Source organism: Callithrix jacchus, chromosome 11, assembly GCF_049354715.1.
Source record: "Callithrix jacchus isolate 240 chromosome 11, calJac240_pri, whole genome shotgun sequence".
In the NCBI taxonomy this organism is placed as follows: Eukaryota; Metazoa; Chordata; class Mammalia; order Primates; family Cebidae; genus Callithrix; species Callithrix jacchus.
This window is the reverse complement of record NC_133512.1, coordinates 111,287,005-111,311,583: the sequence shown is the minus strand read 5'-3', so window position 1 is coordinate 111,311,583 and position 24,579 is coordinate 111,287,005. Positions and strand designations below refer to the sequence as shown.

At 36.2% G+C, this 24,579-nt stretch overlaps 1 protein-coding gene and 1 non-coding gene across 3 annotated transcripts in view; one reads left to right on the top strand and one right to left on the bottom strand.

Annotated features, from left to right (window-relative positions):
• Window positions 1–24,579, bottom strand: part of MTPN (myotrophin) — a 60,879-nt gene that overhangs the window by 34,076 nt on the left and 2,224 nt on the right. The window contains exon 1 of one of the 2 annotated variants that reach the window (XM_078342122.1): window positions 1,218–1,336. The exons of the other annotated variant lie outside the window; for it this stretch is intronic. Coding sequence (XP_078198248.1) covers window positions 1,218–1,238 — 21 coding nt within the window. The 5' untranslated portion in view covers window positions 1,239–1,336. Of the gene's footprint in view, window positions 1–1,217; window positions 1,337–24,579 lie in introns of those variants that run through there. 2 annotated transcript variants of the gene reach the window in all.
• Window positions 3,827–3,933, top strand: LOC118143921 (U6 spliceosomal RNA). The gene has a single exon (XR_004728406.1). It is a non-coding gene; the product is annotated as a U6 spliceosomal RNA (small nuclear RNA).

The following is a 24,579-nucleotide window of genomic DNA, read 5'->3' as shown; positions in this document are numbered from 1 at the left end:
CCACTTTTGCCGAGGTCAAGGGTCTCTACTTTGCAAATAACAAAGCTTCCCTTTACTCTTTCCTTTTATTGCAACAAGAAGTCTGTCAGTTATTAAATACACAACCTACATTGTATGATATTAAAACATACTAAATTGCTTTGAAGCTATTTTCTCTAAATATGGTATATTCCATATATGTAATATAAGTAACATATGTAATAAGTTAATATTATACATAATACAAATATGAAACACTACTACTTCATAGTATATTCTGGTGATGAGTTTAAATTAAATATATATACTCTATCTGAAACCGCCACAGAGACCATAAAATGCTTTAGGATAGGTTGACTTCTGGTGTCTCTAAGAGTATAGAAGAGGACTGAGATTATAGTGGAAAGGAGAAAGTCTATGTGAAATTCTTAATCAAATGGAACCCAAGAAAGGTCTTAAGATTACATTCTGGCAACCCAAGATTAGCTTCTCTGAGTCTTCCTTGGTCCTAACATGAATTCTTCTTCGAGTTAAACAATTAAAATAAGAGTAGCTGGTGAGTTCCATGTTGGGGGAGAACCTAATCATTATATCATTTATTCAATGCCAAAGCATAGTGCTAGTTTTGATGTGTGTCCAGAAAATCTCATGTTGAAATTTAACATTACAGGTGGGGGCCTAAAGAGAGGTGTCTGGGTCATGGGAGTGAATCTCTGATGAACAGATTAATGCTTTCACTGGGTGCGGGGTAAGTGAATTCTTGTCCCATTAGTTCTTGTGAGAGCTGGTTGTTAATAAGAGCCTGGCACCTCTACCCTCCCTTGCTTCCTCTCTCACCATGTGATCTCTCTACACCTGGCTCCCCTTCACTTTCTGCCATGAGTGGAGGCAGCCTGTGGCCCTTGACAGATGCAGGTCCCGATCTCACACTTTCCTATACATCAGAATCATGAACCAAATAAACCTTCTTCTTTATAAAGTACTCAGCCTCAGAGATTCCTTTTTAACAAGCCTAAATGGACTAACACACTGGGCCCTGGACAGATTTTTCAACTTAAAAAAATCAAATATTATTGGCATTTTCCTGATATTCTCAATATATAGTTCCCTTATTTTAATCCTCATAGTTCTTGTTTATATGTCTCTCATGACACTGACCTCTATTTGATCAGGTATTTGTTATTTATATACTTTAATAAAAACTTCATTAAAGAAAGAACAACGAAACAATGTCTTACTTGTTTATATGTTGCCGACATGTCTGTGGTGACTTGTGCACGGTGGTCTTATTTTAATGAATCCTGTAGTCACTTAGAACAGCTTTGTCACAATGCAACCTACTGCCTACAAAACACCTACTACTTCACAAAGTGAAATAGTTTTTAAAACCTTATTAGAGTCTCTGAAAGTTATACAGTATCGGTGTTGGAAGGAGCTGTGAATGTCATCTAATTCAGCCAACCATTCTACGTTTTAATCCTTGCTTGTGGCTGCCCAACCTATAACTGAGTATCTCTAATGAAAGGCAATTCAGAACCTTGCTGATCAGTCCATTCCTGCTCTCAGTACTGGAAAATTCCCTGTTTACTAGTTCTGGTTCTATCCCTTACAGACACATGGCACAAGCCACTCTGATTTTTACATTAGGTTATTAATTGTGTTTAGCAGTCACAACACACTGTAACACAACTAAATATTTTCATTGATATGTTATTATCCTGAATTTGAGTCACTAATAGGTCAGAGAGACCTATCACCTGCTGATCCCTAATCTACCTCATGACACTTTCATCCAACCATCCTTCCCCATTATTCCCCCAAGGATATCACTGAAATATTCAAATTTCAGTGAAGTATTTCAGATTACCTTTATAACAGTCTAGAAACTTCAAAAAAAGGAAATTAGTATAGCATGAATTATTTCAAAATGATCCCCTGATAAGTGTTATAAACCACCCCACTGCCACCACTTATAAAATAAAATCTGGAAATTAAAAAATATTTTAGTTTAAAAAAAGAAAAGGGCTGGAAGTGGTGGCTCACGCCTATAATCCAAGCATTTTGGAGGCCAAGGCAGGTGGATCATCTGAGGTTAGGAGTTCAAGACCAGCCTGACCAATATGGTGAAACCCTGTCTTAAAAAAAAAAAAAAAATTTAGCAAAGCCTACCATACAAAATACAACCACCGTTACCACTCTGCTGTTAATTCTGTTTAATTATTTTTTATGAAAATAGTTGCTTTAAAAAGTTGTAATCACATGTATTCTTTCACGAGGCATTATTCTTGAAAGATACATATATTCTATCAAATGGATATGCCACAGTTTACTTATTCTAATTCTAGACATGTAATAAGTATCAAATACCCTGTAACACTAAAATTCTTATTTTACAGAACATAACAGTTCCATATTTCATTGATTCCAAAGCACACGTTTTTCTGTATTTTAATGTCCCTAAAATTGGGTCACAGACACTTCACCTTGGAGACTGGGGGAAAAGTACTCATGGGTTGATTAGTACTCTGTGTAAACGCTAACAATCATTGTCTATTCCTGACTTTGCTACTGAAACCTATACATGGGTGGATCAAGATGTTAGAATGTAAAGTACAAAATTAGATTAAGCTGACTCTGAAGAACATAAATGGTGAAATTCACTGAATCAAACTGCAGATATTATTCTCATGAAAATTTGGTGAGTGTGCCATCAATTGTTTTTAATCCAGAGAAGAGAAATTAGATATTAAATAGAACATGTCATAGATCTAATTTCTGAGACCAATGCTATTGGCTGTATAGGGAGTGTCCCTAGAGTTTAGTATATGCCACCTGACTATCACCACTGAGTCAGTTGTTTGCTTTTTTAACAGTACTACAAGCAAGGAAAGATTTTTCTAGTTTGTCAGTATTATTCAAGGGAAACATCTGTTGTTGTTTTTTTAAGGGAACATCTGTTTTCTTAAGATCAAGATAAACTAGTGTATTGCCTACTGCTTTACTGCAACAACAGGATGAAATCAAACTTATATGGTATGATTTCCTCTTTACAATACCAAGTTGTTTTTTCCTTCTAGTATTTCATGCTTATTAGATGGTTTATTCTAATTTTCCCAAAGATAGCAATTTGATTACTCAATCATTCATGAAACATTTACTGACAGCTTATTAAGTTTTGGGAACTGTGGTAAGCATCTGAGATAATGATGAAAAAGGAGCCACTCCCCACAAGGAATTTGCAACCATAAAAGGCAAGACAACAAGTAAACCATTCATATCATGTGATTAAATTATATCATGTGATAAAGTTGCAGTACAGGCTATGACTTTGTTTTGAGAATACAGAAAAGGAGGTGTAGCTTGGCCTAGTAGGGGTCTAATAAAGCTACTAAGAAGAGGCAAAGCTTTGGCTAAGCCTAACACTTTTTTCTTAAGAAAAATAAAACAGATTCTCTTTTCCAGTCTTCATGATTTCATTTTTTAGAAAACAATGTAATGAACTTATGCCTTAGGCAATGGAGAATGTAAAAGATCGGATGAACAAAACCACCAGCACAAGGATTCTTCTAGTACATAAACAGTTATAAGTGGTGGTCTTATAAACAGGTGGTCAGAGGTCAATCTGTACATCCTAACTGCTAGCACACTCTAAATCTGAATAGTGTTTCCCCCTTATAAAGGATAGGTAACAGAAGAAAACCAATATGGAGGTAGGTGTATAAAAACTAATCATATGGCAAAAGAAATATATTAAAAACTCTTTCCTCTAAAATGTAGTAGAAAAAGAAAAAAACCTCTAAGGAAATACATACCTCTGAAATGATTTAATATAAGAAACTTAACTTTAGTGTTTGCCTTGGCAGCACATATACTAAAACTGGAACAATACAGAGAAGATTAGCACAGCCTCCCCACAAGGATGACATGCAAATTCATGAGGCAGTTCATATTTTTTTTGTTTTTAATTAAAAAAAAAAAAAACTTTAAACATCTACAGAGTAATCAAAATGACATCCAAAAGACAAGGGCTCAGTGAGTAAGAATGTCTTAAGAAGAGAACAGGCAAGGGAGGGGACTCAAGATGGCGCGGTGAGAACAACCCAGGATTGAAGCTCTTGGTGAATGCGCGGAGAGAGTGAGTCAGGGCCGCATTTCCAGACGGATCTTTGTTGCCCACAGAAGGGGGAAATTCCCAGGTATAAAAGAGACGCGGGACGCCAGGCAGAGGCTTTGGCTGGCGCAGCCGGCAGCCGGTGCAGCCTGTGGCTGGCGCTGTAGCACAGCAGTGCTACACAGCGCTCCACACAAAGCGCACTGGTCCGGGTGCCCTGTTGAACCGGCAATCTGAGACTTGAGAGGGCTGAACTTGAGACTGAACGGGTCTTGGACAGAGAGCCAGGCCAGGAAATTTCAAGGAAACAGCGTTTGGGGTAGCGCAGTGGGACAAACAAAACAGCGAGGTTCCCTGAGGGCACAGCTAAATGCAGGACAGTGCAGCTCCGTGGGGGAGGGGCGTCCGCCATTACCGAGGCAATCAGCCCCTACTGAGGCACACGCCCATTGCTGACGCAGCCTGCCGTTGCCGAGGCAACCTGCTACAACAGAGAGACTCCACTGCAGGGCGGAGACCGCAGCAGCAGGGCAGAGCCTGCAGAAACAGGGCGAACCTCACACCAGCAGGGTGGAGCCTCGGCAGGCAAATAGTGACTAGACTGCCTCCTAGCTGGGCAGAACAGCACAACGGACACTCACAAAGAAAGCCCCAACTCCCCCCGAGACAGAGCATCTGAGAAAAAAAGGTTTTTTATGAGTTCTGCTGCAGCAGAATTAAACGTAGCAGCCTAACAGTTCTGAATGAAGAACAGAGCTCACAGCTCAGCACTTGAGCTCCTATAAAGTACAGACTGTATCCTCAAGCAGCTCCCTGACCCCTCTATATCCAGAAGACTGACATTTGGCAGGCATATTCTGGGACAAAGAAGAAAAAGAAACTGGTAGCATCCCTCACTGTTCCGCAGCTGCTACAGGTGCACCCCAGACAAGCAGGGCCTGGAGTGGACCGCAGCAGTTGTACAGTGGAGGGGCTAGACTAGTAGAAGGAAAACCAAGTAACAGAAATACTTCATCATCAACAATCTGGGCGTCCACTCAGAGACCCAAACAAAAAGTCAGCAACTACGCAGACGACAGGTGGATAAATCCACAAAGATGGGAAGAAACCAGTGCAAAAAGGAGGAAAACACCCAAAACCAGAACACCTCGCCTCCTAGACAGGACCAAAACTCCTCACCAGCAAGGGAACAAAGCTGGACGGAGAATGACTGTGACGAAATGACGGAATTAGACTTCAGAAGGTGGATAATGAGAAACTTTTGTGAGCTAAAAGAACATGTTTCAAATCAATGCAAAGAAACTAAGAACCTTGAAAAAAGATTTGAAAAAAGATTCGAGGAAATGATAACAAGAACGAATAACTTAGAGAGGATTATGAATGAATTAAAGGAGCTGAAAAACACAACTTCGCAAAGCATGCACAAGTTTCAACAGCCGAATTGACCAAGAAGAAGAAAGAATATCAGAAGTCGAAGATCAACTCAATGAAATAAAACAAGAAACCAAGATCAGAAAAAAAAGTGCAAAAAGGAATGAACAATGTCTCCAAGAAATGTGGGACTATGTGAAAAGACCTAACCTACGTTTGATAGGTGTACCAGAAGGGGACGAAGAGAATGAATCCAAGCTGGAAAAATACCCTTCAGGATATTATCCAGGAAAATTTCCTCCACCTAGCAAGACAGGCCAACACTCAAATGCAGGAAATACAGAGAACACCACAAAGACATTCCACAAGAAGAGCAACCCCAAGGCACATAATCGTCAGATTCAACAGGTTGAAATAAAGAAGAAAATACTAAGGGCAGCCAGAGAGAAAGGTCGGGTCACCCACAAACGGAAGCCCATCAGACTCACAGCAGATCTCTCGGCAGAAACACTACAAGCCAGAAGAGAGTGGGGGCCAATATTCAACATTCTTAAAGAAAAGAACTTTCAACCCAGAATTTCATATCCAGACAAACTGAGCTTCATAAGTGAAAGAAAAATAAAATCCTTTGCGAATAAGCAAGTACTCAGAGATTTTGTCACCACCAGGCCTGCTTTACAAGAGCTCCTGAAAGAGGCACTACACATAGAAAGGAACAACCAGTACCAGCCATTCCAAAATCACACTAAATGCTAAAGAGCATCAACATAATGAAGAATCTACAACAACTAACGGGCAAAACAGCCACCTAGCATCAAAATGGCAGTATCAAATTGACACATAACAATATTAACCCTAAATGTAAATGGACTAAATGCACCAATCAAAAGACACAGACTGTCAAATTGGATAAAAAGCCAAAACCCATCAGTGTGCTGTATCCAGGAAACTCATCTTACATGCAAGGATACACAAAGGCTCAAAATAAAGGAATGGAGGAAGATTTACCAAGCAAATGGAGAGCAAAAAAAAAGCAGGAGCTGCAATTCTCATCTCTGATTAAATAGACTTTAAAGTAACAAAGGTCAAAAGAGACAAAGAAGGCCATTACATAATGGTAAAAGGATCGATACAACAAGAAGAGCTAACCATCTTAAACATATATGGACCCGATACAGGAGCACTCAGATACATAAGGCAAGTTCTTAATGACTTACAAAGAGACTTAGACTCCCACACAATAATAGTGGGAGACTTTAACACTCCACTGTCAATATTAGACAGATCAACCAGAAAGAAAATCAACAAGGATATCCAGGGCTTGAACTCAGACCTGGAGCAAGCAAACCTGATAGACATTTACAGATCTCTCCACCCCAAATCCACAGAATATACATTCTTCTCAGCACCACATCACACCTACTCTAAAACTGACCACATAATTAAAAGTAAAGCACCCCTCAGCAAATGCAAAACAACTGAAATCATAACAAACAATCTCTCAGACCATAGTGCAATCAAGTTAGAACTCAGAATTCAGAAACCAACCCAGAACCGCACAGCTTCATGGAAACTGAACAACTGGCTCTTGAATGTTGACTGGATAAACAATGAAATGAAGGCAGAAATAAAGAAGTTCTTCGAAACCAATGAGAACGAAGACACAACATGCCAGAATCTCTGGGACACATTTAAAGCAGTCTCTAGAGGAAAATATATAGCAATAAGTGCCCATATGAGGAGAATGGAGAGATCCAAAATTGACACCCTATCATCAAAATTGAAAGAGCTAGAGGAGCAAGATCAAAAAAACTCAACCAGCAGAAGACAAGAAATAACTAAGATCAGAGCTGAACTGAAGGAGATAGAGACACGAAAAACCCTTCAAAAAAATCAATAAATCCAAGAGCTGGTTTTTTGAAAAGATCAACAAAATAGACCACTAGCCAGACTGATAAAAAAGAAAAGAGAGAACAACCAAATAGATGCAATAAAAAATGATAAAGGGGAAATCACCACAGATTCCACAGAAACTCAAACCATCATCAGAGAATATTACAAACAACTCTATGCACATAAACTAGTAAACCTGGAAGAAATGGATAAATTCCTGGACTCCTGTGTCCTCCCAAGCCTAAACCAGGAGGAAGCCGAAACTATGAATAGACCAATAACAAGGTCAGAAGTCGAGGCAGCAATTAAGAGCCTACAACACAAAAAAAGCCCAGGTCCAGATGGGTTCACAGCCGAATTCTACCAGACACGCAAAGAGGAGCTGGAACCATTCCTTCTGAAACTATTCTAAATCATCCAAAAGGAGGGAATCCTTCCCAAATCATTTTATGAGGCCAATATCATCCTGATACCAAAACCCAGCAGAGACCCAATAAAAAAAGAAAACTTTAGGCCAATATCCATGATGAACATAGATGCAAAAATCTTCAATAAAATATTGGCAAGCCGATTGCAACTGCAAATCAAAAAACTTATCCATCATGATAAAGTAGGATTTATCCCAGGGATGCAAGGCTGGTTCAACATACGCAAGTCTATAAATGTAATTCACCACATAAACAGAACCAAAAACAAAAACCACATGATTATCTCAATTGACGCAGAGAAGGCATTCGACAAAATTCAACAGCCCTTTATGCTAAAAACCCTCAATAAACTCGGTATCGATGGAACGTATCTCAAAGTAATAAAAGGTATTTATGACAAACCAACAGCCAATATCATACTGAATGGGCAAAAACTGGAAGCATTCCCTTTGAAATCCGGCACTAGACAAGGATGCCCTCTTTCACCACTCCTATTCAATATAGTACTGGAAGTCCTAGCCAGAGCAATCAGGCAAGAAAAAGAAATAAAGGGTATTCAAATTGGAAAGGTGGAAGCCAAACTGTCTCTATTTGCAGACGACATGATAGTATACCTAGAAGACCCCATCGCCTCAGCCCAAAAACTCCTGAAACTGATAAGCAACTTCAGCAAAGTCTCAGGATATAAAATCAATGTGAAAAAATCACAAGCATTCGTCTACACCAATAACAGACTTAAAGAAAGCCAAATCAAGAATGAACTGCCATTCACAATTGCTACAAAAAGAATAAAATACCTTGGAATACAACTCACAAGGAACGTAAGGGACCTCTTCAAGGAGAACTACAAACCACTGCTCAACGAAATCAGAGAGGACACAAACAGATGGAGAAACATTCCATGTTCATGGTTAGGAAGAATTAATATCATGAAAATGGCCATACTGCCCAAAGTAATTTACAGAATCAACGCTATCCCCATCAAGCTACCATTGACTTTCTTCACAGAACTGGAAAAAACCACCATGAACTTCATACGGAACCAAAAGAGATCCCACATAGCCAAGTCGATTCTAAGCAAAAAGAACACAGCTGGGGGCATCACACTACCGGATTTCAAACTATACTACAAGGCTACAGTAATCAAAACAGCATGGTACTGGTACCAAAACAGAGATATAGACCAATGGAACAAAACAGAGGCATCGGAGGCAACACAACATATCTACAACCATACAATCTTTGATAAACCTGACAAAAACAAGCAATGGGGAAAGGATTTCCTGTTTAACAAATGATGTTGGGAAAACTGGCTAGCCATGTGCAGAAAGCAGAAACTGGACCCCTTCCTGACACCTTACACTAAAATTAACTCCAGATGGATTAAAGGCTTAAACATAAGACCTGGCACCATAAAAACCCTAGAAGGAAATCTAGGCAAAACCATCCAGGACATAGGAGTAGGCAAGGACTTCATGACCAACACACCAAAAGCATTGGCAACAAAAGCCAAAATAGACAAACGGGACCTAATCAAACTCCACAGCTTCTGCACGGCAAAAGAAACAGCCACTAGAGTGGATCGGCAACCAACAGAATGGGAAAAAATTTTTGCAGTTTACCCATCTGACAAAGGGCTGATATCCAGAATTTACAAAGAACTCAAAGAGATTTACAGGAAAAAAACAAACAAGCCCATTCAAAAATGGGCAAAGGATATGAACAGACACTTTACAAAAGAAGACATATATGAGGCTAACAATCATATGAAAAAATGCTCATCATCACTGGTCATCAGAGAGATGCAAATCAAAACCACATTGAGATACCATCTCACGCCAGTTAGAATGGCGATCATTAAAAAATCTGGAGACAACAGATGCTGGAGAGGATGTGGAGAAAAGGGAACACTTTTACACTGTTGGTGGGAGTGTAAATTAGTTCAACCATTGTGGAAGACAGTGTGGTGATTCCTCAAGGCTTTAGAAATAGAAATTCCATTTGACCCAGCAATCCCATTGCTGGGTATATATCCAAAGGACTATAAATCGTTCTACTATAAGGACACATGCACACAAATGTTCATTGCAACACTGTTTACAATAGCAAAGACCTGGAATCAACCCAAATGCCCATTGATGATAGACTGGATTGGGAAAATATGGCACATATACACCATGGAATATTATGCAGCAATCAGAAATGATGAGTTTGTGTCATTTGTAGGGACATGGATGAATCTAGAGAACATCATTCTCAGCAAACTGACACAAGAATAGAAAATGAAATACCGCATATTCTCACTCATAGGCGGGTGATGAAAAATGAGAACACATGGACACAGGGAGGGGAGTACTAAACACTGGGGTCTATTGGGGGGAAAAGGGGAGGGCCAGTGGGAGGGGCACCTGGGGAGGGATAGCCTGGGGAGAAATGCCAAATGTGGGTGAAGGGGAGAAAGGAAGGAAAACATACTGCCATGTGTGTACCTATATAACTGTCCTGCATCTTCTGCACATGTACCCCAAAACCTAAAATGCAATAAAAAACTAAAAAAAAAAAAAAAAAGAAGAGAACAGGCAAAAACACAAAGTAAACAAACTGAGAACTGAGGTGGGGGCTGATAGGAAGAGGGAGCTGCAGAGAAAGTGACATATAGCAAGGAAATTAAAACTGCAATTGCAACATTAAAATTTGTAACAAAGTCAGTAAAGTTGGGAAACACTACTCAAATTAAGAAAACTCAATTAAGTAAAGATTTGTGAACAAGCTTAAGAAATTTTCCCAGAATACTGAGGTGATAAAGCAGTACAAATGTTTAAAGAAAAAGATGATTGGTATAAGGAGTGTAAGGTTCTAACTTATAAATAATACATGACACAGTGGGAACGGAAAGTTTTAAAAAGTTTTTTGAACTCAGGAAAGATCTGAGCCTATAGATTGTAAGAACTTGCTGTATTGTAGGCAAAACTTCAGCTATTACCCCCTCCAAAAAATACAGTTTTATAATTTCTTTTTTATAAGGCTAAAGGAAAAAGATCTCCAAAATTAAAAAGTCAAAATCACATTAACACCAAAAAAAAAAAAAAAATTAAACTAGGCTGGTCTCATATTTGTGGCTTCCCTAGAGCACTGAACTCCAAAGGACTACAGAGATAAACTATGAGATGTTTGGAGAGAGTATGAAATATATACTCCCCCACCCCCTTTTTTTTTGAGACAGCCTCACTACCTGTCCAGGCTGGATTTGAACTCCTGGGCTCAAGCAATCCTCCGGCCCCCGCCTCTCCAGTAGCTGGTACTACAGGTTCAATGTGCTAGGCTCTTAATGTCAAATTTAAAGATAAAGAAGAATTCTGAATTTTGTTAAACAACAAAAAGAACAGTAAACAAATTTCCAACCAGAAGCTGCTACTGAGAGATACTCAAAAGCAAAATATGAAAAGGTAAAAATTATTTAAATTGTCAAAAATATAATAGGCACATAAATCTAAAAAGCTAAGAATAATAATATTAGTACATGATAAAGTAGAATTCAAAGCAAAAAAATAAATGGGAAAGATGTTCATTTTACATTAAAAAATGTATAAGCTAGTCTACATTTAATAATGTATACATTAAAAATGTAGAATCTGAAGAATGGTAAGAAAACAATGGACAAAAATAGCACTGTATAGAGAGACTATCATAATCATCTCAGTCTCTGGCAGGTAAGGACATAGCAGGCATAATTAATAATTAATGAGATTGAATTAATGTATACCAAACTTTTTACTCTATGGAAATTGTACCTTACTATTTCACTGTATATTAACAAAATATTATTATAATAGAACAAAGAAAACTTCAATATTCCAAAGTCTTAAAACCTTACAGAACCCATTATTTAATCCTGGTGTAATAAAGCAAAATGAATACCAAAAGCTTTAGCACAAAGTAAACATAAGAAAATAACTCAAAGAATGAACAAAAAATAACACACAAAACACATACAACCAAACCAATACTACATCTCCTAAACTACAGATGAAGCAAAGAAAAACTCAATACTAGAATTACAGACCATTTTGAAAATAAAGGTTAATTGTTCTGTTAATGGCAAGAATATTACTTACGGACAGAACTAAATCTGTGAAAAACCAAACTGGATGTAGTTAGTTAAATCAATATGAAATTACATGGATTTTAAAAGACTGTCACTGTTCATTATATTTTTCTCAGCTTTTTTCAATTTGTTCTCCCCTATTCTCCTAACTGGATTTTAATATAAAACATAAATGTGTTAACAAATACATGGTATATTTTTAATAGTTCCAGACTTCCTGTTCAAAAGCAAAATCTTTTACATGCTCCTCCAGAGTGTGGCTTGGTGGGGGTTATTCACTAGATTAGTACTTCTTACAGGCCTCTATTACAGAGCATTAACTTTATTTGAACAATAAACCCTACAATGAAATAGTACTCTTTATGCTATTTCTAAATGAAATGGCCATCTGACTCCTACAGAGAGTGTTTTTCAGGCCTTTCTTCAGGTGAAAAGAAACAATACTCTTCCTTTGATCTCTAAGATAGGTACACATTGCCACTGAGTTCTATGGCAGAAGTGCATAGTGTACTGTCACAAGGGATCAGTGTCCCAAAAGCTACCTAACAAATAGTAGACTAAATCAGCATATGTGTAAACACTTTGTACCACAGCATGTAAATTAAATATTGAACACACAACAGTGGAAAGGAGCAAAACTATTAAATTTACAAAATTCTATATAGTTGAGTCAATGTCCCCAATAATTTCAGTTACTAACTTATTACCCTTCCCCACTGAGAATTCAGAATTCCTTAAGACTGCAGTCTTCAATATTTTAAAAATGACAGATCCATTTGAGATGAATCTATAATACCATCCGTTCTTTCCTAACACTCTCTCTCTGTCCTCTTCCCTACCCAATCCCTCAGATTAAAAGTCCTTATTTAGGATATAACTTTGCAAAAAAGGATCACATATTATTGCACTGGTGACATCAGTGTGTCAATACCACAATTATAAACTACAACACAGAAATGGGTTTATATGTAAAATCTACCACTGAGAAGGCAAAGCAAACAAGAAAGGTGACAATATATTAATACTTTATCTGGAACTTTACAATACAGAAAAACTGAGAGATGGCACAATAGAAACAAAGCAAGTCTGAAAGGACGAAAGTAGAAAATCAACTGCTCTTACTTGACATATTTCCTGCATCGTTAACATGGCACTAAATGCAAACTTTCTCTTGCTGATGTCATCCTCCCAAATGCATCAAACTTACAAGCTATGAATATGAAATCATTTTAAATAATGACTAACAATACATTTGTTATGTATTGTTATCCCACCTATATATATATATACTTGGAACCTTTGACTTTGGCATTTTTTTCTTTCAAAAATGACTACTTCAGTCATTCAAATTATAGAAATTTTGGTTTTAGTTTTCAGCTGATTTACTTATTAAATACACATAATTTTTCTTCTTTGGAAGGCTTAGAAGCAATTAATTATACTTAGACATTTTCTAACTGAAAATAGTATTTTTTAAAAGCGTAATCGTGATAAAAATTAAAATTTTAATAACAAAATGCATGTGTTTATATAAAGAAAGACTATAGAAATTAAGAAAATCCATTTAAAACATTATGGTAGTGGTCAATTTGGAAAAAAGACTCACATGATCAAAAAGCAGCTTCACTTACAAGATTCTAATTAATGGCTCCACAGTTGGAGGGGAGGGAGGGAAGAGAGAAGGAAAGAAAAAAAGGTGACAAAAGGTGAGAAAGAGAGGCAAAGATAAAAATTCAATACCTAAAGTTTCAAAGTATATAATATGTAGAAATCTACTGAGTAGGAAGAATACAAATTTTCTTAAGATTGTTTTTCTACTGCCAATACACATGAATGACAACTTGAAACTATTTTTTTCACAGCTCTTATTCCTGACAGAACTGCTTGCTGCACTGTTTTCTGCTACTATCAGAAAAAAAACTAAAGGTAAACTGATTTTACACCCTTGGAATTAATGTTACTATTCTTCCTAATTTACAGATTAAAAAAAAAATCTTTGTAGCTAAACATTTTAGCTAGAATGTTTCTTGCCTTTCAGTTGTGCTAATTTTGCACAGAAGTTTGGGGGACCCTTTATTTACAATGTTGGGTGTTTTCAGTTCTGGAAATTTCTATTTTTATTTGTTCAAAGTTTGTATGTTCCTCCCTATTTTTTGCTGGTTAATTTCAATGTTTTATCTACTGTAATAGTCCATCTTCAGTTTTTTTCTATTTTTGTATTTTACTTGTAGATCTAAAATATGTCAATGCAAAATGACAAAAAAAAAAATACACTTTTGGAGAAAGTTAGGACATAGTTCAAATCCTATCCTTCCATTTGATAGCTGTAAGATCTCAGGTAAGTTACTTAATTTCCATTTCCTTGACTAAAAAATGAGGATAATGGGGATAAGGCTTAATCTTATAAGTTCTGAATTATATATATATACACACACACATAAATATAAATTCATTATGCACCTCAATAGAGTAAGTACTCAACATCTTCTGTTCCCTTTCTTTTTCGTTTTGAATTTGACGTTCTATAGTCTTGATTCTCCCCTATATTGTAACCAAATATGACTTTATCTTAAGAAACTGCATAGCTGCTTTTTATTAATATTTCATGTATTAAATAAGGGGAATAATTTATCAGAACCCATACAACCATCTTATTTGCTGTTTGTTCTCTAACCCTTTTAACTAACCCTACCAAAGAAAACTCATCTCAGCGGCTGACACTGTAGGTGCTCAAATGATATTTCCTACATGAATTATGAATGAACCAGTGAAAACTGCTAACTAGCCTTCTCTTTCCGTTCTGGAGTTGAAAATCAAGCCAGGGATAGGACTGGGAAGAAAATTCTGGAACGTTTTCGGTGAAGGATGATCTCATACAGCTGAAAAGATTCTGCAGAATCTACTTTCAGTTTAAGAATATAAATTAGTTCCTGTTTGTATATTTACAAGTAATGATTCCTCATTTTCAGGATTCTAGGCCTCTTGCCTAAAGTTCAAATTTAGCATAGAAATTCTATGCTTTTCCTTTTCGAGAATTTCATTCAACCTCCCTCTCTCTTCTGTCTATCCACATGTGGCTTTCCATGCCTTGCTCTCTTCCAGTTCAACATCTTTCAATCATAAAGATTTCTGAATAATGTTTTTTGATAATGCTGACCCCAAAATAAGCTTTATAGTATATATTTCAATTTTTTCTATCTCAAAAACTTGAGAAAAAAGTGAAACTTAGTTTATTAGACATAGTAGCTTTTCTAACTTCAATGTTATGTAGAGGTATGCAACCTATCGCTCATGGGCCAAAGCCAGAATGTTGTCTGTTTTTGTAAATAAAGTTCTATTGGAATGCAGACAGACACATTTGTTGACATATCATCTATGACTGCTTTTGCACAACAGCAGAGATGAATAGTTCTGATAGAGACTGTGTGACTGCCAAGGTCTAAAATATTTACTAGCTGGCCCTTTACAAAAAATGTGTGCCAACCCATGCTATTAAGCATTGGCCTCTCTAAACCTCCTCTTAGATCTACATAGACAATAATACAAATAGCAAATATTTACTATAGAATTTCAGTGTATTAAGCACTGCTTTACAAATTTTATATTTATATTATCTTTTAAAACTTGTATACAACATGAATTGAGTATTATCACAATCCATATTTACAGATACAAAGCAGAGGTTTGATGAAATTAAATAACATGGTCAAGGTTAGTAAGTGGACAGGACTGGGAATCATACTCAGGTCTACCAAAATCCAAAGTGAAAGAATAAATTACTTTCTCATAGAGAGCTTCAGAATAATAAATAATGAAAAATGTTTTCTAAGGACTTAGTTTTAGGGTCAATATGCTTTGATGTTGTTATAAGAACTGTGGCATTAAGTACAGGTTTTAAAGTTTGTTTCTCAATACCAAGGTAAAAGCACTGATGATTCCTACTTTTCACAAGGAAGCAAGCACAAAACTATCTTTTCTTTTAGTGTGACTGTACAGTCTTAAAAATTCTTAATTGAAATTCTAAAATGACAGTCATGAGAGGTTACAAGTGGAAGTAGCTGTTACAGTAACACAACTGTTGTCACTACAACAGTGTGGAAAAGTTGGACAAAGTTCGTTGAGTTTGTAACAACAAAGAGTTTGAAAATTTAGAGCTATTTCTAAGAGAGGAAATGAAAGAACATCATTTACACTAAGAACATCTGTTAACATACAAAGCAGTATATGGTAAACCAACTTTGGAAACAACAAAGGAAGGGACAGTTTCTGCGAATACTAATTAAATACAAATGCAAGGAAACTGTACGGCGGATAACAGGCAATGTGGTAACTAATGAGAATACAAACATAATTGCTATCTTCAAATCCACAGCATATTAGGTGAGACAAGTAGGTAAAAATGAATATAGGGTTCTTAATTTCAAGCATCAGAAACCAAATCAGACTGATTAAGACATGTAATACAATAACAGATACTAAAAGTAGCTGCCAGAACTGCTAGGAAGAATGAAGAACAAAGCTCAGTAAATGGACACTTGTATTAAAAGCAAGAAATACAAGTGCTCCTCCACTTATGATGGGGCTACACTTAAAATGCATTTAATACACCTAACCTGCCATCACAGTTTAGCCTAGCCCGCCTTGAATGTGCTCAGGACACTTACATTAGCCTACCGTTGGGCAAAAACAGCTGGCATTACAATACACCACAGAGTACCAGTGATTTACCCTCATGATTGAGTGGCTGACTGGGAGCTGTGGCTCCCTGCACCATGAGAGTACCATAATGCATATCCCTAGCAGTGATATGATTTTGACTTTGAAAGTGTTGATTTTGAAAGATCAAAATTCAAAATCTGAAGTACAGTTTCTACTGAATGTCTATCACTTTTGCATCATCTTAACATCAAAAAACTGTTAAATCAGGGACTGTGTGTGAAATCAAAATCTATCACAAAACCACCTGAGCACAGAAGAGATGCTACAAACACATCACAACTGCTGTTTTTGGAAAGTGGTGTTTTACTCCTGCCACTCTACATCTTTTAGTGTGTCTGAGCATCTGTATCAGCTCTAGATAGACACATCCAATTAGTCATGTTTGGGTTATGAGCTCTTTTCCTGCCTGGGCAAAAGAAAGTAATTTATTTACACCTTTTGGCTTTTGTTGTGGTAAGCACCAGACCTTGCCTTTGATTAAGATTCATACAATATAAGTAGGGAACTCCTCAAGCACAGGAAGAAGCTTCAAGTGCTATGACCCCTGCCAAGAGACAAATGCCGCACTATAAACACTGTAGCTTAAAGATCTGCAGAATACTTTTTAGGGGGTGGAGGGGTGGTGGAGAAGAACCTCTAAATTCTCAAGTTTGTGAAGCACTATTCAAGTGACTAAATGGTAATAACGAATCCATATTTATAAATGCACCTTTCTTTTTTCTTAACCAGTCATTTAGATGAAACTCATTTTAGACGTTTAAAAATTAAAGACATATCCCACAGACCAAGATTTGAGTTTCTTAAGCCAGTTTTTCAAATTCAAGTCCAATAACTTGTCCGTCAAGTCAGAAGCCCATAAGCTCTCAAATTTAAGAAACACTGCAACAGAACATAAACCCAACAACAATATTCTATATTAGACATCACCCACGAGTGATAAACTGCACAAGCAGTCAGGGAATGCCATGCAGAACAAAACAGACATGCATACAGAACTTCAAGAATAAGAAGAAATTTGCCAAGTAGATGGCATGGGAAAAAAAAGAGTAATTTATTAGAGGCAAGAGCTAGCATAAGATACTTCATTAGGAAATACAATGGTGTAGCTGGAGGTGGGGGGGGGAACTCATCCAAGTTCAGGAAAACTGAATTTAAATTTCAATCCAATTAGCAAAAACAGCAGTATGATCCCGGTCAAGGGCTTTCACACCTAATTTTTCCTTATCTATAAAATAAGGGAGCTGGACTAGTTGCTCTCTAAGTAATTTTGCTTCTAAACAAATTTATGATGATGCTGATTAGTAACAAGAGATAACATTTACTAACACTCACTATATGCCAGGCACAATGTTAATAGTGTAAAAGAATGGTTTACACTTATTAGGCAGGTATTATAATCATTCCCACTTTCACTAGTTGAAGAAACTCTAGTTCTGAGTACTTAATTCACCCCAAGTGTCCAGTTAGTAAGAAGGCCAGACCTGGAAGATCTAATTCCAAAGCCAACACATTTAGTCTCTATGCTATGGTTTCACCAATAATGCAATTCCAAATCCCTAAAGGACAGTGCCATAATGAGCATCTATTGTACTATGTGTAAAGTTTTTATTACCTACAATTGTTTTGTTGTTGAGATGGAAGTCTTGCTATGTTGTCCAGGCTGATCTTGAACTCCTGGGCTCAAGTGATAGATCTTCCTGCCTTGGTCTCCTAAAATGCTGGGATTACAGGCGAGACTCATCCTGCCTGGCCTATAATTTTTTTTTAATACCTATATTTTTCAGATACTTAGTTTAGGTCTAAGTATCAAAATCCTCATTATTTTTTATATGTCAAATTGAAATCTTCCTAAAATATATTATACATGTTTCTAACTTTGTAAATAAGGGAAACGTAACCAAGTTTAAACCCTTCATGAAGCTCACCGTTAAGCTTATACATATTAATTACTGCCTGGGGCATCTGAAACTTTAAGGTAAATATGGCTCTTTGCCCTTTACTTTCTTGGGTTAGCTTCTTATGTTTTGGTTTCTTTCCTTTCAGTAATCACTGCTCCTCTTTACACCTGTAATTTTCTGTGGACCAAAAAAGAAAAAAAAAAAAAAAAAAAATCAAGCTTCTAAGCTTATCAGAGCTATTTAGTAAAGACACTACTGCAAAAAATTTACTTTCAGCCATTTTTCTTATTACAAAGTGGCCTTTGATGTAACAGCGTGAAGTAACTATTAATTACCAATTTTGCTGTGATTTATCTAAACACACTTCCTCTGTTTCGAATCTTTGACATGGCATATTCCCACAACGTATGACATCCTCCTATCCTAAGATGATTGGTAAAGAATTAAAAGTATTATGTTCCACAGATCACACAATCCCAGCATTCTAGGAAAAAATAAAATGCTTAATGCTTATTAAGAGATACATGTTAAGTTTTAAGTAGGTTCAAATCATCCTAATATTTTTCTTGAGATTATGGGGGAAAAATGTAAAGGAATCACCTGCAAAAATCCTAGAGAATGTGAGCAAGAAAGTGGCTCTATCTGATACTAAAACATATTCTGAAACTACACATCATTACAATAGTTTAGTATAGACAGAAAAAGAGCAAGAAATCTGTTTATGATAAAGATGATGGTTCGAATCATTAGAATAACTATAATAATCAATGGTATGAGAACTGATTGGTAAAAAAAAAAAAAATACCAAACTATATTCCTATTTCATGCCTTACTTCAAAATAATGGAAAAGTCAGATGTCTAAAATGAGAAGAAAAAAGTTCCAGAAAAACAAATTTATCTGTAATTTTACAGAGGAGATCTTTATGAACAGGATCCAAGTCACACAAAGAGAGAGGAAAAAAAGATACATTTAACCCCTCAAAAAGTAAAGACCATTGTAGAACAAGAAAATAAAGTCAAGAGGCTAACTAGGAACAGTATTTGCAAATCATGATAAAAAACTGATTTCCCTAATTTACAGAGTTTACACAAACGAGTAAGAAACAGACCAACTAAAAGAAAAATAAGCAAGACATAAACAATCATTTTTCACCTATCCAAATGGCATAATCTAAAAAGTCTGATGATGCCAAGTGTCCTGTTGGTGTGAGGGAACCATCAGTCTCATGCTCTGCCAACGTGTCCCTAAGTTGACGAAACTCATGAGGAGAGTAATGCAGATATATTCTCAAGTTGTCAAGGTATATGTACAAAGGTGATCACTAATACTGTTAAACTGCAAAGATGCACTGAAAACAAAATGTTTATCACAGAGGAATGGTTAAAAATGAATACTACTCACCATGTAAAAAGAAAAGAATAAATACATTTCATTGTGGAAAGCAAAGTACAGAAGTGTTTACAGAACTTTTTAAGTGGAGAAAACAGATGGATTAAGTGAATTTTCAATGTTTTTCTGAAATTAGTTACATGGACGTGTTAAGAATGGCTGATTTGTTCACAGGCACTGGGGAGGGGAGATCTTTACCTTTCAGTCCTAACTGTGGCATTTTAAAATCTGTATCTGAATTTATTTAATTTTACTTTTTAAAAGTTAGGAGTTATCCAAATAGTAAAATTTTGGCCAGTTTTTGTCTTCTTTATTCTGTCTTAAAAACACCTAATAAATTTTATATTTTAAAGAGAGGAACCACATAGGCAGGAAAAATAGTCAATGGGATATTTTGTTTCACTTTATTCAATACAACTTTATTTTTTTAAAATAACAAGCATATATTTTTATAATTTAAATCAGCTTTAATTCATTAAATTTTTAATTATCTGCACTAATAAAAGGAAAACATTTAGAATCCCAAAACACTTTATTTAGCCTATGTACATCTGAATAAACATTTATGTTCCAATGTAAAAAAAAGATCAATTTTATATATTTTTAAAAAGACTAAAGGCATTAATAATTAGAAATAAAGCTATACTAAAGTGTATCTACTGAGGTCACCTGTATATCATACAAACTGACATCTGCTTTCTGAACGGGTCACCAACCCTTCTGTAGAAAGGGCAACACATAGTGATACATTTTTATAAGAAAGAAACTAATAAAGAAGAAAAAAAAGAAAGCTGCCTAAAACCAATAGATGCAAAGTAGATTGAAACAGAGCCTCTTTTAAATTGGCTATTTTATTAGGAAAGTGAAAAGTGATCTCAATAAGTCTTGCAATTTGTAAAGATTAGAGTTGATACCTTTCTCAGGTTCAAGAGATTCTGTACTTTCACATGGTGCACGTTGTTGCTTTTCAAACCTATTAAGAGTGTCAACGGCAGATGTAATTAGAATGGGGGTTGGAGGGAAAGGAAACCACAGAGAAAGGGAAGTTAGAGACCAGGCTTCTATTTCACAGCAAGTGAAACAGAAGTACATGTAAACAAGAGAGTACATATATTAGACCTGCTGAAAATTATAAGTGGCTATTTATCAATGCAACTCACAAGCACTCACCTGTAAGGATATTGGATCCTCAAAATGTACCAAAAAGCTCACCTTTTAGTAGTCTCAATGGATAATTATCATCCTGCTGTGATTGTTTATTTTCACCGTTTATATACTCAACAATATAGTACGCCCCCCCCCCACCCCAGTTATCTGGCCTTCACTAGAAATGAAGGTCAAGGGCATGCTGAAGTAGTTAATGGCATGGGGCTTTAAAACTTCTTTAGAACCTGAGGAAGTGGGTTCAAATCTCAGCTTCACCACTTAAGATCTTTATGATCTTAAGCAAGTTATTTAATCTCTGCCTCTAAAATCTCTAAAATGGGGTTGACATCGTTAATAATGCTCATGCTTATGGTTGATAAGTAAATGAAATAATACCTGTATACTGCATCACAATCCTCAAATACATAAAATTTTATAAGCATCTCCTTTTTTCAGTGTTGTTTTATTTAAATCATTATGAATAGAAATCTCTATTTTTGTTTCTTCCTAAGGCAAACAGACAAAATTTAACTTTTTCTGGACTGTGTAGGATCACAGGAACATAAATTATAAGGTAAGATTGTATGTGTCTATAAATACAAAAAAACATTCTGCAGACTATCAGTCCCTCGAGCTATGAGTGTCTGATGAATGTTTAAGTTTACAGAGATGTTTGTCTCTATGCTAATTATTTCTAAATTGTTAGATTTAAAAATTTTAAAAGATGGTCTCCATTTGTGTCTTCATTCACAGTCAGAGCTAATTAGTTTTGCCTGCCTCTTACAAGCCACTTTCTTGTTCTCTTAATTCTGAATTGTTGTTAGTTAAAAAAAAAAAAAATTTCAAAGCAAACTATTATGATTATAAACACACACACACACGAATGCATACAGCCCCCCTGTAGATTCAGACAGTTCTGGGTTTAAATTCCAGTTATGCTACTTAGTTTGTGACCCTGTCAAGTTACTTCAGTTCCCTAAGCCTCAGGTTCCTCAGCCTTAAAATGAGATTATTACGTATAACGAAACACTGTGGTAAGAAGCAACTAAAAACTTAGTGAAACTTAGTGAAACATCTGACAGAGTGCTTTCTAGTCTGACAATGTAAGTCATCCGGTCAATGGTAATTATTATTCAGTAACTAATGAAGTATGTTGAAGTTACTGCTAAGTTAAGAATAAAGTGAATTTCTAACTAGGAACATGCTTTTAATGTGTACAATTCCTTGGCATTATGCTGGAGACACAAAGATGAAAAAGAATATATTATCTATCCTCCAAGAGTTCAGAGCCTAATGAAGACAGACATGTGAAGAAAACCACAGGCATCTGATGAGCAAAACAGTAAAGCAGCAGCACTCTATGTGTGAAGTCAAAATATTTTTCTGGAAGGGGTGATACTTACCCTACCCTAGGAGGGTAAACAGGAGTTTACCAGATTAGGGGTTAGGGATTTAGGTGAGCAGACTTGATATTCATAGCCCCATTTTTGATCTGGATGTTTCTTTTGGGTAACATTATTTTTGCCCTTGTCTTCCAGTTCTGCCTTTATGTAAATTTCTCCTGTTAGAGTTAATTCTAGCCTCACCTGAGTTTCAGACTGTGTAATCTCTGTTCAGACAAATGCTGTATTTTCTTTCTTATTTTCTTATAGTCAAGAAAAATATAGTCTAGGCTGGAAAGAAGTAGCAACTGATCCTAAGCAGTGAGAAGAAGAAAGGAGAGTGAGAAATGGAAGGGGAAGACTAAAAAAGTAGTCTTGGTAACCCTCAGAAATCTAGGAAAGTTTCCTTGTTTCCAGGATGGGCAAATGGTTGGGTCATGGTGCCATGAGTCAAAATGGGAACACAAGAGGAATAAAAAAACAGCTGAGAGGAAAACAGCTCAATTTAAAATTTGTCTGAACAGAGCTTATGCAATCTGAAACTCAGGTGAGGCTAGAATTAACTCCAACAGGGGAAATTTACATAAAAGCAGAAATGGAAGACAAAGGCAAAAATAATGGCACCCAAAAGAAACATCCGGATCAAAAACAGGGCTATGAATATCTGTTTTGGCTTCTCATGAATAGCTTATTTTCTGGCTTGGACTTGTTTTCCTGCTGGACAACTGAATTTTATGAAAGTGAGATGTGATTTATAATTTGCATACTACTATAAAAGTCTGAATCTTTTTTCACATAGGTCTGCTGAATATAGGTGCTTATGTTTCCAGAGAACTGTGTCCAACTTCTTCACTATCATCTCAGGACTTCTAAAGTGTTTAAAACCTGAAAGATGCCCAATAAAAATGAATGATTAACTAAATGTGGTCCTTAAGTCAGTCAAGAAGCCAAATGCAGCACTGAAAGACTTTAAAATTGCTTCGGATATTGTTTAAGGTTATACAAGAACATGTAATGTAGTAATCTAAATCTTTCTCTGAATAATCTAAATTTTTCTCTAAATACTGTCTTTTCCATTTCAAAACACAATTTTCAGTGGCTTGGGAACTATGAACTCACTTTTCTAAGTTCAAGAACTCACCTAAAACCAATGATTTAGGGATATCCTTTCAAGAGAGAAGTCAGAAGCAGGTAGAAAAGTGTAATTACTCATTTTTTAAAATACTTATTTAAAAAGGGAAAAAAGGCTGGGCCCAGTGGTTCACACCTATCATCCCAGGGCTTTGGGAGGCTGAGGCCAGAAGATCGCTGGAGGCTAGGAGTTTGAGGGCAACTTGTGCAACAAAGTGAGATCCAGTCTCTACAAAAAAATAAATTTCACTGGGTGTCGTTGTGCACACCTATGGTCCCAGCTGCTCAGGAGGCTGAGGCAGGAGGATCACCTGAGCCTAGGAGTCTGAAGTTACAGTGAGCTATGATCATGCCACTGCACTCTAGCCTGGGTGACAAAGCAAAGATCCTATCTCCAAAACAACAACAACAACCAAAAAACTGTTTCAAAAAAAAAAAAAAAAAAAAAAAGAAGGAGGGAAATACTACTAAAATGCTTATCTTACTTTCTTACTTTTCCAGGTAGATTCTTGTGTTAACAGTGTGAGAGATCTTCACAGGAATGTTGAAGAGAGTATTTTAAATGGACTCTCACCCCTGAGAATGAAGACTAAACAAGTGTAAATGTTTCTTTGGCATTTTCTTTGCACATACCAACTCAAATAGACGCACATTACATAAACGCAGAAAGTGAGTGTTCACAAATTGGTAGATGAAAAAGGAGAGTTGTTAATAAATGAGCAGGGGAGAGAACTGTGGGGCAGAAGAAACTAATAAAGACCTAAGAGTATACAAGGGCACCACTATGAAGCCGAGTCAATATGAACTTTAGTACTTGTTTTGTCATTATTTCTCATTAACAAAGTGAAAGATACTTTATGAAATCTTCATTACTTAATAAAAACTAACAAAGGATAAAGCTCAACGCTCTGTACATCAGATTACGTTACAGTTACAGTCATATTTTTTGGATAGTCCAGTTTTCAATACTTCCTTTTGCTTTTTCTGAATGTCCACCCTCCCTCTTATGAACATTTTTTATATTA